The sequence below is a fragment of the Poeciliopsis prolifica genome, unplaced genomic scaffold (assembly GCF_027474105.1).
Source record: "Poeciliopsis prolifica strain line A6 unplaced genomic scaffold, Auburn_PproV2 SCAFFOLD040, whole genome shotgun sequence".
NCBI lineage: Eukaryota > Metazoa > Chordata > Actinopteri > Cyprinodontiformes > Poeciliidae > Poeciliopsis > Poeciliopsis prolifica.
Genome location: NW_026562415.1, coordinates 2575499 through 2591121, shown reverse-complemented (window position 1 = coordinate 2591121; position 15623 = coordinate 2575499). Strand labels below are relative to the sequence as shown.

The 15623-nt window shown below is 37.3% G+C and overlaps 1 protein-coding gene across 1 annotated transcript in view; it reads left to right on the top strand.

The window, feature by feature from the left end:
- cacna1c (calcium channel, voltage-dependent, L type, alpha 1C subunit) overlaps positions 1-15623 on the top strand; it is a 176698-nt gene that overhangs the window by 115855 nt on the left and 45220 nt on the right. Inside the window, exons 8-11 of the mRNA XM_055054866.1 lie at positions 1908-2011; positions 7696-7783; positions 8379-8463; positions 13269-13337. Coding sequence (XP_054910841.1) covers positions 1908-2011; positions 7696-7783; positions 8379-8463; positions 13269-13337 — 346 coding nt within the window. The remainder of the gene's footprint in view (positions 1-1907; positions 2012-7695; positions 7784-8378; positions 8464-13268; positions 13338-15623) is intronic.

Here is a 15623-nt window from a genome sequence, read left to right as displayed (position 1 = left end):
TGAGCCGTTTACCACAACTGTGATTTATGTTGGTGCCTGATGTAGAAGAACTAGATTGAAACTGACCAACCAAGAGTCTTTTTGAAAAGATACTCATGCAACATAATGCATATCTGTAGCAGAAAGGCAGAGACTTATTCAAAGATTTATTACAGAATAAGGTTCAACACACACACACACCAAGCTAGATTATGTCTGTTGTGCAGACAAATCAGTGTGAAGGAGACTGCCTTGTCCTCATGAACTCAGCAACAAACTACTAAATCAAATATTTTTAAGGGTAATGCTTGGGTTTATACATCGCAATTGATCATTTGGCAGTAGAGGACAGCAGAATTTGTGCAAAAGTACATGGTAACAGTACATGGTGTAAGCCTATGGCAGCTGGTTTGAGTAAATGTAGCACTGTCCTAAAGATAAATGTCTAAATGATTTGTGTCCAGGATGTGTGGGTTTTGCAGAAGACTTAGTTGCCCTTGTCTTAACCCAAGACCTTTACAAGTCCTGGGTAGAGGGAAGATCTGATGATCCTCTCTGAAGAACTTATCAGACAGTTCAAGCCTGTCCTGGCCTGTAACATCAGCACACCAATATTCATTTATATAAAAGCAGAAGAGGAACAGAGTCCCCACTGCCAAAGCATAAAGAGTGAATCTGCTTGTTTGCTTCTTCTGCGTCTCCAGTAAAAACCCATAGAGACCGGCTGCGCCGCCAACAAAGATATTAGTGATGTTTGGATCGATGAAAAATGGACCAAAGTGTTTTGATGGCACTGTCTGTTGTTTAGAAGTGAGCACAGAATGGTGGCAGAGAATAACCGCAAAACTAATATGCAAAGTACATGAAAGGCTAAAAAAAAAAGCTTGATTTTTTTGAAAGTTATTTTCTCAAAATGTATTTTCTGAAAACTTAAACATCGATTTTAATGCTAGTACCACACAAAATGTGTGTATGTATTGTGTGTGTGAGTTGTATTGGTGCGAGCACATGTATGCACATGGAGCAGATAGCCTCCAAGCTCTACACCCCTTCTGTTGCTTTTCTGACAGCTGCAGCTTGCAAGTACATTAAGACACCGGGCGTTTGAGAATAAACAAGGCCAACTGCACCTCTGACATACATTTGTAGTGTATTTATATAGTCATGCGCTATCTAGATGAATAAGTATAAGAAAGAAGACGCAGCAGCTATTGCAGTCAAAGCAAATGACAGAAATTTATTGTTTCTTCATCCACCTATCTTAAATAAAATAGATAGAACTTGAAATTCTATATAAAAGCTGCTTTTTTATCAGTTAAAAGAGGTACATATTGTAACAATTTTTGTTTTTTGTGAATATGTTTACATCAGAAGCCCTTCAGCAGTTAGCTGTCGCCCACATTCCTTTGACAGCAACTCCATCTCAGATCGGTCCCAAATTATATATCGCAGTGCATTTCCCCAAAATTCATGTACTGAAACAAATCATCTGTCACAGATGGGTTTGCCTTTCAAGGTCCAGTTGGCTCAAAGTAACGAAGCAGCTGTTTAAACACATACCTTTAAAAAGAAGTGTTAAATGTTAAGCAGCTGCAGCAGATGTTTTAAAGTGGTTGTTTAGTCACATATGATTAGCTATGGCTTCAAACACAAGTTCATTTCTAGCTCTTTTTATTAACATGCATGTTTTTTTTTCCTGTTTCTACGCTTTTCATTTTCCTTTACTTTAACACACATTCTTTACTGGACTTCTGCTGCCTCAACTATTTTCTTATAGATCCGTCCCAAACACCATCATATACATTTCCTTCTTATTCTAATCCATCACTTTCTTTCTGGCCTTTTTAATCTTGACCCCCTTGCTCCCTCTGATAATCCTCTCTTTTTTTCCTCGTTCCCCCTTCCCCTCTACCTCTCTCCTCCTTCAGATGCAGGATGCTATGGGCTATGAGCTGCCATGGGTCTATTTTGTCTCTCTTGTCATCTTTGGCTCATTTTTCGTTCTCAACCTCGTTCTGGGTGTGTTGAGCGGGTAAGAGCTTATACTGTTGTCATGTGTATACATATGTGTACTGTGTGAGCTGAGCCTTCGTGTATTGCTTCAAATGTGGAAACTGACTCTGCATCAAGACTGTTAAATATCTGAATGGTATATAAATCGTACTTATCTCAATTCTTAACCATGAAAAATGTTAAACTTACTTTCTGTTCTCTAACAAGTGAAAACAGGACGAAATCCATTTAAATTAAACGAGACAAAGCCATCTTTGACTTTCGGTCAAAGCTTATTCGCATTTTTGCATGATTCAGCGTACAGACCTTTTGGGCAAGTTTTTTTGCTTGGATTATATTTTTTGTCTGAATCACAACTAAATCTAGACGCAGCGTTGACTCATGTCTGAATGAGGTCGACATTTAGCCTGAACTTCGCTCAGTGGGTGATGCACAGGGTAGAGTATGTAGACTGTTACAACTCTGTCAACATTTTAAAAACTCAGTAAAATTATACGACTGACATCTTTTCTAAAATGTCCAGCTTTCCTGCTATCTGCTGAAGTTTGTTCTGGATCAATTCGCCCACTGGCAAATTGGAAGAGATGTTTTGAATATGTGGGAGAGAGACCTTTTCTCAACCCCAAAAAACTTTGCTAAAGTAGTTTGAGGTGAAGGAACAAAGTCACCAGAGTCAAGCTCTCCTCAGTGGCAGCTTTAATGAAAAGCTGATCTGCCTCCATGGAAAACTATTCTGTCCTGCAAAGTCATAACTTTTTCTTTTTTGTTTCTCCAAGCTTCATTTTAACATAGATTTTTATTCTTCCTCTTTTATCCAAAACCAAATCCAAACTAAATAGTTTTGTTCCTATAGCTTTGGTAGAATATACCCAGAAAAAAAATAGATCACAATTTGAGCTTTCAACAATAATCTCTTTGCACTAGTCTAACATAAATGAAGATGATCAGTCCAATAAATAATTGCTTAGCCTTTAGCCACAAGCATGGCAGAATAACACATGTGCCATGCAGAAATAGAAAAGATGGGTCCCAATCTATCATGTTCATGTCAGATGGTTGCATTGGGGCCAGTTCCTGTCACAACCTGTATGTGACGTACACATGGGCACACAAATGCCCCCCAAGGCTCGATTTGTTCTTTCAGTTTGACTACACCAGCTTTGTTGTTCATTGATAAGTGACCTCCATTGTTTTGCTTTCTTAACCCCCCAAAAAAGTGAAATTAATCTCATCGTGTTGTGCACATGAGGTTCATCTGATAGTACGAAGGGTTACAAAGTTTCTGCATGTTTGCATTTTTCTTCTCCAAGTACAGCTCCACCTTGGTGGGTTTTTTTTTACTCTTCTTTGCCAAGTCGCACCGTTTCAGTGCGAGTAGAGCACCTCCCGGTCTGGGAGGACACACGGGGGTATAAATAATTCACCCCTCAGGTCGCTCATTGAGGTGGAACGCTAAAAAGTCTTGCACTGCAGGGAAAACACAGGAGGGGGTTGGGGGGATTCTTCTGGGGCCAGAGTGGAGTATGGAGGAAATGTGACATTAAAGATAGAAATCATGGGAATTAATTATGAAACACTAAACGGGAACAACAGAATTTAGTCATTTATTTTAAGATTTTCCAAATCTCCCACAAGTAATAATCCTAACAATTATAATAAAATTACCACAGCGGGTTACGTAAAGATTTCATTTAAATATGAAACTTTTAATTTAATCAAGTGTGCAACTGAAACCAATTTGATTAAAAATATTCTTTATTGTTTTTTATTCCTGAATTGAATTATTTTGCAATCTTTGAGTCTTGGAGAATTAACATTTTTGTCATGCAGGCTAAATATATCCGATCCTTGGGAGTCTTGCTGCACAGTCTGTTCATGTGTCTAATTAAATAAAGACGTTTTTCCTCAACAGGGAATAAACCTGAGAAAAATAGTGTTTATACAACGCTTTTAGACAGATAGCAATCTTGTATATTGTAAACTCAAACAAAGGTTGCTTTTCATGCAAGTTTTTAACTAAGGAAACAGAAACACTTATTTTTAACATCCATGTTGGTCATTTATGTTCTTACTCTGAATCCCGCAAAGTCGAAACCACTCCATCTGTTTTAATTTTTATTTTTTTTAACTCCTTCCCTTGCTCCCTTCTTCTTCCCTTTTTTTCCCCATGAATGTCTGTCCTTCTTATCCCGTCATCTTTCTTTTTTTGTCTTTCTTGTCCCTGGACCATTTCCTCTTCCATGCTCCATCTCCTAGGTGAATGACGCAGTAGATTACAGGTGGCCCTGGGTCTATTTTGTGACCTTAATCATCATCGGCTCCTTCTTTGTGCTAAACTTGGTTTTGGGGGTGTTGAGCGGGTAAGGGCGGAAAAGAGATGATTTAAAACCAACTTGTCCCTCCCTTGCTGCTGTGTTTCTGGGGAAGACGGAGAGTTTAGTTTCTGGACTAGAGGCTCACTTATTACGTATTCTGACATTTTCAATAAACACAACATGAATATGGGGGAATGAATGTGAGCCTTACAAAAGTAAGTCTTTTGTTGTCCCATTATATGCACAAACCGCTTCATATTTTGTTCACATTTTATGATAGGCTAAAAAAAAAATTTCCATTTTCACCCCATTTACTCTGTCAAACACATGAAACCAAGTGCAACTACTTGTTTTAAAAGTTATTTATTTAGTAAGTCAATAAAGTGAGAAAACACACTACCTTGTGTTATGCATCTCATCAGATCTCCATAAAATACATAGAAGTTTGTGCTTGTAAAAGTGAGAACTATGAAAGGACACAAGCGGTATGAATAATTTTACAATCCAGTGTAGATTTGTCATCACAGCTCTTTACAGTTGAGGCTCTGGACTTTTCCCAAGAGAACAATGTAAACTGCTGATAGACTTTAGCTGACTGTAGTAGAATCACTTGTGATTCTGCCTCAAGACCACAGAGACCTTTTGGGTATTGTCTCTGTTACTACAGCGCTGCTGTTTTTGGGAAATATAACTACTATCAAGAAAAGGTCTGTACTCAGCACTGCTGCTCCTGATACAGGAAACAGTCACATAAAATAAAGAAAGCAACCCTGTGGTAAAAAAAAAATCTACATCTTTGTCAATTGCTGGTAGGACTTTGTTAAACATGTAATTACGTGAGCCGCTCAACCCAACTTTGGCACGACTAGAGTAAGCGCTTCTATAAATCTAATTCTTTTTGAGTGTATAAAATTCTGTAAGTTTGTGCTTTATTACTTTCAGAACCATTTCTCTTTTGTTTATTATGACATCTGACTTGAAGCTCCTAGTTACGTGCAGGAAAAAGTAGTAGACGTCTGTCTGGTCCAAACAGCTTGTGGTTGGTTTGGCGTCCTGACTTTGTCTAAACCTCTGAGTAATGATGCTGTCAGCACACTACACAGCCTGACCTTTTACCAACTGGTTTCTCATTGGCATCTCAGGTTGGCATTATAACTAATTGCTAGGCAGGAACAAGAACAGCTACAGTGCAATTTGGAGACAGGAACATTGAGTGGAACTCGGCATATAATGCGACATGAAACAGCAGAACAAAGTGATGTGAATTCACAAAAGAGGACAAGAAACAGAAAAAGGATGCAGAGAGAATAGAAAATAAGCATGAAGCCTGAAGTTTTAATACTCACAAATGCACATATATACATATTTACATTCACTTAAAAAATAGATAGATGATGATGTCATGGTTTTTGAAAGGTAGTTCATAGTCTCTAACATTTAATTTTGATGGAGACACATTTGTGGAGGAATTTTGATACCAATCCACAAATGCACAACTTCTACTAAGTCACTGAATTTGCAAATCGACTCAAGCGCAAAGACCTTTTTGTAGACATAGCTGTGATAAAACTGCAATTGAGGGAAACGAGATACATACAGGAAAATACCATCTCTACTCTCAAGTACCAGGGTTTCAGCCTCCTGTTCTGGTTTTCAGTTGCAGCACGAGGGAAAAGTTATGTTCACATAACACCTGGCATCATGGGGAAAAACACTATGTGGAAATGTGGAAGCAGGATGAGCCAGGAAGATGAAGTTTGGCCACAGATATGTATTTCAAGTGGTCATTAGCCTTAAGCATACCACAAAACAGATTATAAATCCTGCAAATTTTTTCCTAGTAGTTGGCAAACCAACCATTAATGAAAAATGTCTAATTCTATTTTTAATTACCACTATGACTGAGTAATTTGGCTGATGGGGAGATTAAAAGGTGGAGATCTGGAGGCTTCAAGTTTTCCCACATCCTGTGTTGCAAAATAAACAAATCAATGAAAAACGTGTTTAAACTCTAAGCTTAATTTTAAGAATATATTTGAAATGTGTTTTTGACAGTGGTTTACTGTTGATTAGTAATTAGCTGGTGTCACGGTTTACATCTAATGTGCTTGGCTTATTGATCAGACTCCTGCTAAGTGCATCAATCAAAACTGTTTGTACTGGACAGAAAATAAACACAAATCATTGACCGACTTGCTGTTACATTGGATTTTCTTTACATGATTAAACCCAGCCAAAATGATATGTGCAGTTGCAATTTCAGAGAACAGTAGAAAAAAAAGACATTGTTTTTTTGGAGTTTTTTTTGGCAAAGGATTTCATAACAATTAGCATATTTTGATTTTAAAAAGGACAATTGGCCCAATCCTGGAACACTTTAATCATTCTCTGTTTACTTAAAAAAGGCTGGTGATCTTAATATACCTCAAGTTTGACTTCTCTTTCTGGTTAGAAAGAATTGTAAGGTAAACTTCTGATAAGCTTTCAAAAGTCGAGACCAAAATTGTCTATAAAGATTATGTGCATTATACCTGATTGAAAGGTGCTCTTTCAATTAACTTTAATAAATTGATATTTTTTAAAGTAACGGCACCTCACTGTCTATCATTTTCTAACATGACAATATGTTATAATAATCATAAAAACATGCAAGAGAGATTAGACCTCAACAACTTGCTTTTAGCCTACTTTATATTATCAGTTTTGTTTAAGTGCCAGGAAAGCGTGGTCAGAAAAACAGCTTTTTGTTCCAAAAAGTGATGATTTTCAGTTAGCTACTCATTTGAAAAATATATTTTACATAAAAGCAAACTATCTTTTCTAATATAAAAATTGGATGTGACATAAAAGCAAAAAAAAAAAATCTGTAAGCACTGTATCATGGAAAGCAAACCGCCTTGAACTGTTTGGACTTGAACTAAATTCTTTGATTTGATGGAAACCTAATCATGATCAAAGAAACAATTCAAAGCAAAGCTTGTAAAAGTAGATCTAAAGGCTAAGGAGGTACAGGTGAATCACAGCAGAGGTGGAAGACCGAAGTTGTTGTTTTTTTTTTTTTCTTAACTATCCAAAGCCAAGTTCCTCTTCGCTTTAAGGTTTCGCTTCAAAGCTGACTCTATTGGGAGCCTAAAAGCTCAGGTTTTCCATTTTCATTTGCACACTAACCTCTTTATTCCTTCACTCATTGCCTTTTCCTCAGCAGGTTGTTCCACCCCTCCCCTATGCTGCAAGCTGCATCATACTAGTTAACACAGTAATCTCACGTTTGCCAAAAACTTTCATTCTGGATTATCAGATTCTTCTTCTTGTCTTTCGTTTCTTTGTTCTTCTCTCTTCCTCCCTGAACCTATAACCCCATCCCATTACCCTGACTCCCCCCTCCCAGAGAGTTTTCCAAGGAAAGAGAGAAAGCCAAAGCACGTGGTGACTTCCAGAAACTACGAGAAAAACAGCAACTGGAGGAGGACCTTAAGGTGGGCTGCTGTGTTTGAGTACTAAGTGTTGATCTCAGTCACTCATTAGCTAAAGTGCGGAAATGTGTTGTATTTATTGATTTAAACACTCCAGTGTCCTTTCCTTCTTTCAAACAAAATAAAATTAAAACATGATTTAGCTTCAAAGTATAAGAATTAATTCTTGTGAGGTCACTTTTATTGAATAGGTTGCCAAATTCAAAGGAAGAGAAATTCAAACCGTTTTTAAATCTTGTGAAAGTATCTGTAGCCCATGAACGTCTTCAGTGTATTTTATGACCAACATAAAGCAGAACGCTGCTGAGTAGGAAGGCTAATTAAAAATGAAAAAAGAAGAAAAAACTGAAAACTCTGCATGCAAATGCACATCCAGCCAACCCCTCCATGCCACAAGCAAAAATAAAAAACAATATTTATTTGTACTTTACCCCAATCTTAAATTGCATTGCAAAAAGGGAACAAGTTCAAAGAGACTAAATACTCCTCAAAGCCCTGTCTAACTAGTCAATGCTTTGTTTTTATGCATATTGCCCGATCCACTGTTACACCCATTGACTTCTTCTCCGCGTCTTTGCATTTATTTGTCCAATCGCAGGGCTATTTAGACTGGATCACTCAGGCTGAAGACATCGACCCAGAGAATGAAGAGGAGGGCTTGGACGATGACAAACCCAGAAACTGTGAGTACTGCAGTACAATAATTCATTTCAACCAACAAACGGGCCAACATTTCACCTTGTTCTGGTTGCTCGGTGTCATTTTGTGCACGTGTTTTTAAGCGCAATAAAAAGTTGGGAGAAACGTTGTGTGCAAGCATGGATTTGTAAAGGTTTTGCCAGATCTCGTTCCATCGAAGAAATATTTCTGGCAAAGTTTAGAAAAATCAACTGACTTTCTGATTGTTGAGTGTGTGACAAATACAAATACTGTTTGCTTGAAAGTCCTCGTGTGATTTTAGATATTACTGGAATGTGTCATGCTGCAGCTTATAGCCCGTGGTTGCATCCGTTCTCTCTTTTTCTCTCAAACACTCAAACACAATCCTGCACCTACTCATTCATATGTACGTTCTGACAGTATACACCTCGAAAAATGCACTCCACAAATTAACACCCAGTTTCAATCTGCCACCCGATTGGAGAGAGAGGCAGCCACGCATGTTTCTCTAGAAGTAATCCCTGCTTCAAGAGGCAGAGAAATACAGCCTCCTAACCTGCAAGACTGACATCAAAAGCTTAAATTCAGCTTGTCAGAGTGACGATGAGAAAAGGAGAAAGGGTCTTTTTCTTTTTGGAGGCTTGAATCACAGCTTGCATGCACTTGAAATGAATGAAAACTAATTACACAGAGACAGCATGGATTGTCTGCACACACCTTCTTTGCCGAGCTGGTGATTCAGTCTTCAAAAGAAGGAAAACAAACAAAACACTGATGACATTATGGGTGGAAAAGAGAATGGATTAATCTAATGATGATATTTGCTTTCTGAGGATTTCAGTGAATTAACATGGTCTCAGACAGAGTGACCCAGTTTGCAAGAAAATAAAGCTTCATGTGTTACCATTTTACCGGTCCGTGCTCATCAGGCAGGCAAAACCAAATCAGCTCAGGTTGAGCTATTTGTCACAAATAAACAGTTGCATTAAAATCACCACATTGCCACAAATTTCTAATGTTGTTCATATCAATATTGATACAGTGCAACACTGAATTATTAATTTCATTGGACAAGCCATCAAGTGTTGAGAGGACGAAATGCTAGGTTTTTATGGTCAAAACTTGCACTTCAAAAGGATTAAGCATATTTCTGTTTGTGAAGGAGAAAAATCAAGTCACTTAATATTTCAGTTGCTTTGCCTCCATCACTAAGATGGATGGATGCTCCTCCTGTTTGATGAATTAGACTGTTTCTGCTGCCCTGGGACAGTTTATCACCAGAACTCTTTTCCAAAAGATGAGACTTTATGATAAAAACTGACAGACAAAAAAAAAAAAAAAACATATGTGCACGTGTCTATAAGACATATCATGCCTTTGACCATTTATCAACAGTGCATTGCAAAACTCCTTTTCCATGAAGGCTTTGATATTGGCTATGACATATATAAGGTGGTGTGGAGGCTGTTTTTTTAGCCAACATAGTGTTTTGCAAAGCACTATACAGAATACATACAAATGATACTGTTACATTGATGCTGATATGGTTGTAACATTAAAAAGGTCTTAATGCAAAGCACTGTACCATCCGTGCATAAAGATCAACAAATGTGTAGCTTGTGCACTTTGCACTAGGCTTTTGTAGCATGAATGCGTGTTTGTGTTTATTACGGATACACTTGCACGAGTCAGTTGCCATTGTCAGCATGTTTATTATAGTATTAGTGGGAAAACGTTCGAAGGGTTTCAGGTGTGATCAGATGTACAGTGTGTGGATGAATGTGGTTTGAAAATCATTCAAAATGTCCTCACCTGACAGTAATTGTGTTGGTCTAAGATGAACAGCAGATTGTTCTCAAGTAGAACTGCAAACAGTTCAATTCTCAAAAACCATATCCTGATGAGTGTATTTGTCAGAAACAGAAATTCCTCTCTTGTTCTCTTTGCTTAAGGCTTTGTGTTGATCCACCATTTTCTCTAAAACATCCCAGGGGCTTATAATTGGATTCAGCTAATTGGAAATAACCAGGGTTTTGTTCTAATGATTTCCAGTTTTTCTTTTTCTTTGTTGTAATCACTGCAGTACTGATTATCACAGGTCTTATCATTTTTCTGTCTTCAAGCTTCGGCTCACTTCTGCAGCAGCCTTTTGAATATACTTAGCGATTCCAAAAGGGGGAAATGCAGAACTAATTAGAACTAATGCAATTACTGTGTCTTATTGTGTCATCGCAGCAGTTTAGCATGTGTCCTAAGCAGTGACATGTGGTCAGGGGAGTCAATTGAGGCAGAGCCTCATCTGTCATAACGGAAAAATAAAATGAAAAATAAAAATTTTACAGTACAAACCAAAGGACGAAAATAGCAATATAAATTATTTTATTTAGCTTAACCGAAGTTTGATTATATTTTCTTCAAAAATCGCTGAATTTTTGGATTTTCCCATTCAAATGCTTGGAAGCGAAGCCGGTGAGGCAGCAGAAAGCTGAGCCTCGCCTGGGATTGCACAACCTCTCGCTAACTGCACTGCCATTCAGTTTGTGTTTAATATATGAACTGACTTTCCATAATTTAGCCTATGCACATAATGTACAGTGTTTTTGTCACTAACTGTGTGTTTAACGTGTTTCCTGTACTGAGGAGCGATCGTAAAAGGCAGAGAACAGATTCGAGGTGAGGCAGGCTGTTCTCTTGCCTCAGAGCAGGAGGCGCTCATGATCCCAGACATTGTGACTTCAACGTTTTTTTTCCTTTTGGTGTGGAGCACAGCACAGAATTAATAATAACTACATTTCCAAGTTTCATTTAATTATTCTACAACAGTGGCAGCGCGGCTGTGGATGGCATGTTAAAGGATCGTCTTTTCACACTCAAGCGTTGTCCACATGGGCAAAATTTCCTTATTTAAACAATAACATAAAGATCACATGTTATTATTTGTAGGTGATCTACATTTTTATGTCCGATTATGATTAAGTCGGTGCCTCACCAGCTTTGCACCTCACTGCACGTCACTGGTCCCTGGTCATCTCAGAAGCACATTGCGTATGCTGGGCCTTTTCTATGCGACCTGCATGCTCTCCGCCTTTGCCGTCTTGTCGCATGCTTTTTATCCACAGGCATTGCCAGTCCCATATGAAGGTTCCCAGTCCACCTCTGTATGAAGACCAGAAAGCTTGTTTGTTTCACTCACTGCTGATTCTCCGGATGGTATGTGTGGTTGTGGCATGTTTCCATGAATTCTTCAGGCTAACACGACCTGTACAATACCCTTTCTGTTTACGCCATGTGTCTTTGATGAACGTTTGTTTAAATTATACGAGTGTTTACAACATGTACATATTCGGTGTCACAGAGGTTAGCAGGTTTTGGAATGAAATGTGTGACTAAACAGCAGAACGAAAGTTAAAGAACTTGTGAACATGCTGTCTGAAGCTGGTAAGATCATTACCAAGAGAATTTTATTACTTTAATTTGAAATATGTTGTTAATCCTAAACTAAGCAGAAATTGATGAGTATGGTTTAATATCAAACAATAAGAAAATAGGGTTATGTTTCATTTTAGAGCGTATGTAAACATTTGGCATCATCTGTATAATAGATTCCTCCAGTCTTCAACCCAAGATGTTTAAATTTGGCTTGTTTACAGTTTTTCTTGCTTCTTAATCATCATGCTTTGGTTTGAACATTATAAAACTAAAGTTGAGTCTTTCAGCTGCTTTTTGCAGATGAGTTAAGTAATTTATCATGAGACAAATCACTGAGAAATACCTTCATTCTCACTTCAATCACAAGTACCAGTTAAGTTTATCAACCAGCTACTGGTTGGTATTGGTAGCAGACTGTTGCTGTCCATTTTTAAGTTAATTTATTATTCACTGGATACATTTGGATTCTACTCCTAAAACTTGTTGGATACATTTTTTATTGAAGCTGGTGTCATGTTAAATGTAACACCAGCTCTACTTTCAGGAAATATCTACAATAAATAATTATTTTGCAATGACTTTGAAAGAGAAGGTTGTTTTCGGTGATAGTCGTCAGAAATTTAAGATGACTGTAAAATATAAAATTACTCTTTGAAAGCATAAAAAATACTTTATTAAAAAGCTGTGTGTGTGTATGCGGATGTAACTGTGCATATGAATAAAATGGCAGAGAAGACTGCGGGTTTCATTTATCCTCATCGCTTACAATTAAGTGAGCTACAGCAATTCTGCAGCTATTGTTTAAAATATGAATTTTATGTATTTTATTGCATCACTTTGCATGTTCTGTTTCTGGTTTAGTTACTGACAATGTTTGCAAGATTTTATGTTATCTTTCTACATTACAAGAGTTATGTTGTGATTTAGAAGACAATGAATCCATTATGCAAGTGTTACACAATGAAAAGAATACAATAAAGGAAATTGTTAAAAAGAAAAATACAATATTTCTCAAAAAAAAAAAAAACAACCTTGTGTAGCTCTCAGTAAGAAACTGTTTCTTGGATTTCATCTATAGAAATCTAGATAAACATTCTTTCTGGCCTTTATTGTGTTTCTTTCTATGCAAAACAGCAGAACTTTAGGTAAATAAAACACAGATAGAAAAATTTTATTACTCAACGGCGGAACAAACAGTGCAGCAATCATATTCATTTTTTTCAAAGTAAAACTATGGTTTAAATGAAGAAATGTCGGTGTAATAAATGTTTTTTGCACCTGGTTTCTGACATGCACACATGCTGTCTGGAGGAGAAATGCTGATGTGAAGCTCACTCTACGTTAAATACAAGTGTGTGCGTGTGTGTTTGTCCTGTTGAGCCATACTATCTGTCCCCAGGTAAAGGTCGACATTTTCTCTCTCTGCGTGGAGCCGTGAAGAAAAACGCGGCTTTCCTTCGTAAGGCGTGTGCGTTTGTCTGCATGGACCGACATTAGTTTAACATTTTACAGATCCTAGAACTGCAAGCGGACTGCAACCCCGAGCACTTTTTCTACGCCTAAAATCTTCCTTTGTTTTTATTTCTACCTTTCTGTAAAGACTCTCCTGCCACTTAAGCAAGACTATCTTTTGCTCCCTTTAGAGCTTCAACCCCTTAGTGTGTAGTAAAAACCTCTCAACACTGTAAATTTGTTTGTTCTCAATGTCTTGCTTGTGCCTTTTGCACTCCTGCATCCAAATGATTGCTGCTCAAACTTAAGCATTATTATTTTCTAACCCTCTTGTTTTATAAAATTTTACCAAAAATTGCAACTCTTGTTGCTTCTCTATATTGGCTTGCGATGCTTTGGTGCATATAAAATTTTGCTTTTTCTTCTAAAAAGGTTACTTGCAATGTGAATGGGGACAAAGAGAAGAAACAACTTTACAGTTTTGACATTACAAATTTTTCTGAAAGGAAATAATTTGCTTGATTGTCTGAAAACATAAGAGGTGAATGTTATCATACGAGGCCAATGCAAAGCATAAATAGTATGTGCAAAATCATCTTTGCTGAAGTGATGACATAATCCTCTTTTTGTCGTTTCAGATTCCTTTCTTTAAAACCCCCCGCATAATTCCAGCCTCTCATAAACTAAGATATGACATTTTATTCAGAAAAAATTAAGTTCTCCAACTTCTACTCAAGTTTTACATACAGTGCCTTGCAAAATAATCTAATCCCTTAAATTCTCCATTTATTGTCATGTTACAGTCAGAAAGGTCAATGCATTTCATTGGGATTTTAAGTGCTAGACCAACACAAAGTGGTGTATATTTTTGAAGAGGAAGGAAAATGAAGTATCAAATTTCTGGGTTTTTTTTTTTTTCTTTTTACAAATCTGAAATGTTTGGCATGATTATGCAATCAAAACACCTTTAGTCACAATTACAGCATCAAGGTTACTTGGTGAAGAGTGTCAGAGGTTGAGATCATATTTTGTAGCCCAAGCCTGCTTTTACATTCTCAGCTTCATCCCTCAATTGTTTGGTGTGTTCGTTGATCTTCATGATGCAGCTAGCTTGCCATCATTTTCTAGATGACCATTTGCAAATTTATTAAGTGACTTCTACAAGTTGATTGCGCTGGATTATACTGGCATCAGAGTGAAGGGAAATGAAAACAAATTCATGTCAAAAACGTGCTTTAAAAAGGGAATGATTGTTGTTACCCAGGAATAAAATCTTTCAATTTGACCAGCGGGTAGGAATACATCAAACATTTCACTATGTGAAATATATTTTTAAAAAAGCCTACAACAATCCTTTGCTTAAGATTTGAGAGATTTTCTTCAATTAGCTTAGGTGCCTATTTAGTGAGAAATATTTGTTATTTTGTTGAGATAAGGAAGACAAAACTTCACTGCCTGAATGCCAGTCTGTGAAGTTAGGATATTGTTTGGTTATAATTTTCTAGAGTCTCCAGAATCAAATAAATGTTTGCATTCTTAACAGGCTAAAGCAGAATCTAATCCCATTTATACACAAAAAAAAACATGTGACCCCGGTTTCCATCATGTCCTTTTCTGTCTCTCCAGTCATTTTTTACCCTGCTGTCCTCTGTCTTCATTTTCCTCGTTTCTTGTCTCTTTGTACCAGGTCTTTGGGGTTTACTCTAACAATAGGTATTAAACTAGTTCATAGCTCCATTGAGGGGAAGGCACAAGGCTGCTTTTGAATAGTATTTGAAAGGCTTTGTAGCCTCAGGAGAAACTTGCTGCTCACAAGTGCATTTAACCAAGTAGTGTAGCTACAGGAGGGACATGTCGAAGTGTGGAAACTTACATCATGTTAACAGCGAAGGCTTCAACGCTCACAGAGACAAGATTTTGCAAAAGTGAACCTCTTTATGTTTCAATTTGATTAAAACAACAAGTTTATAAGACATTTTGTGTTACAAAATGGTTTGTAGATTAGTCGGTTTCCAGACAAATTAGTAGTTGAAATCTTCACCGCCGTTGAAACTTGTCCATTAAGTTCTCGCTTTTAAATCTATTGGAGTTATCTTTTGCACATTAATTCCATGCAAGAAAGAGAAGGCTCAAATAAACTTAAAAAAAAGCACAAAATTAGAGTAACGCACTTGCCAGTGACGAGTTCAGGCAAACTGGGGACTGGAACTCCATGTGCAGTGTCTGATTCTGATACCTACAGGTGTAGCAATAAATACTGAAGTGACAATGAAGGAATGCGGCTCTTTCCCCCAAGCAAGCC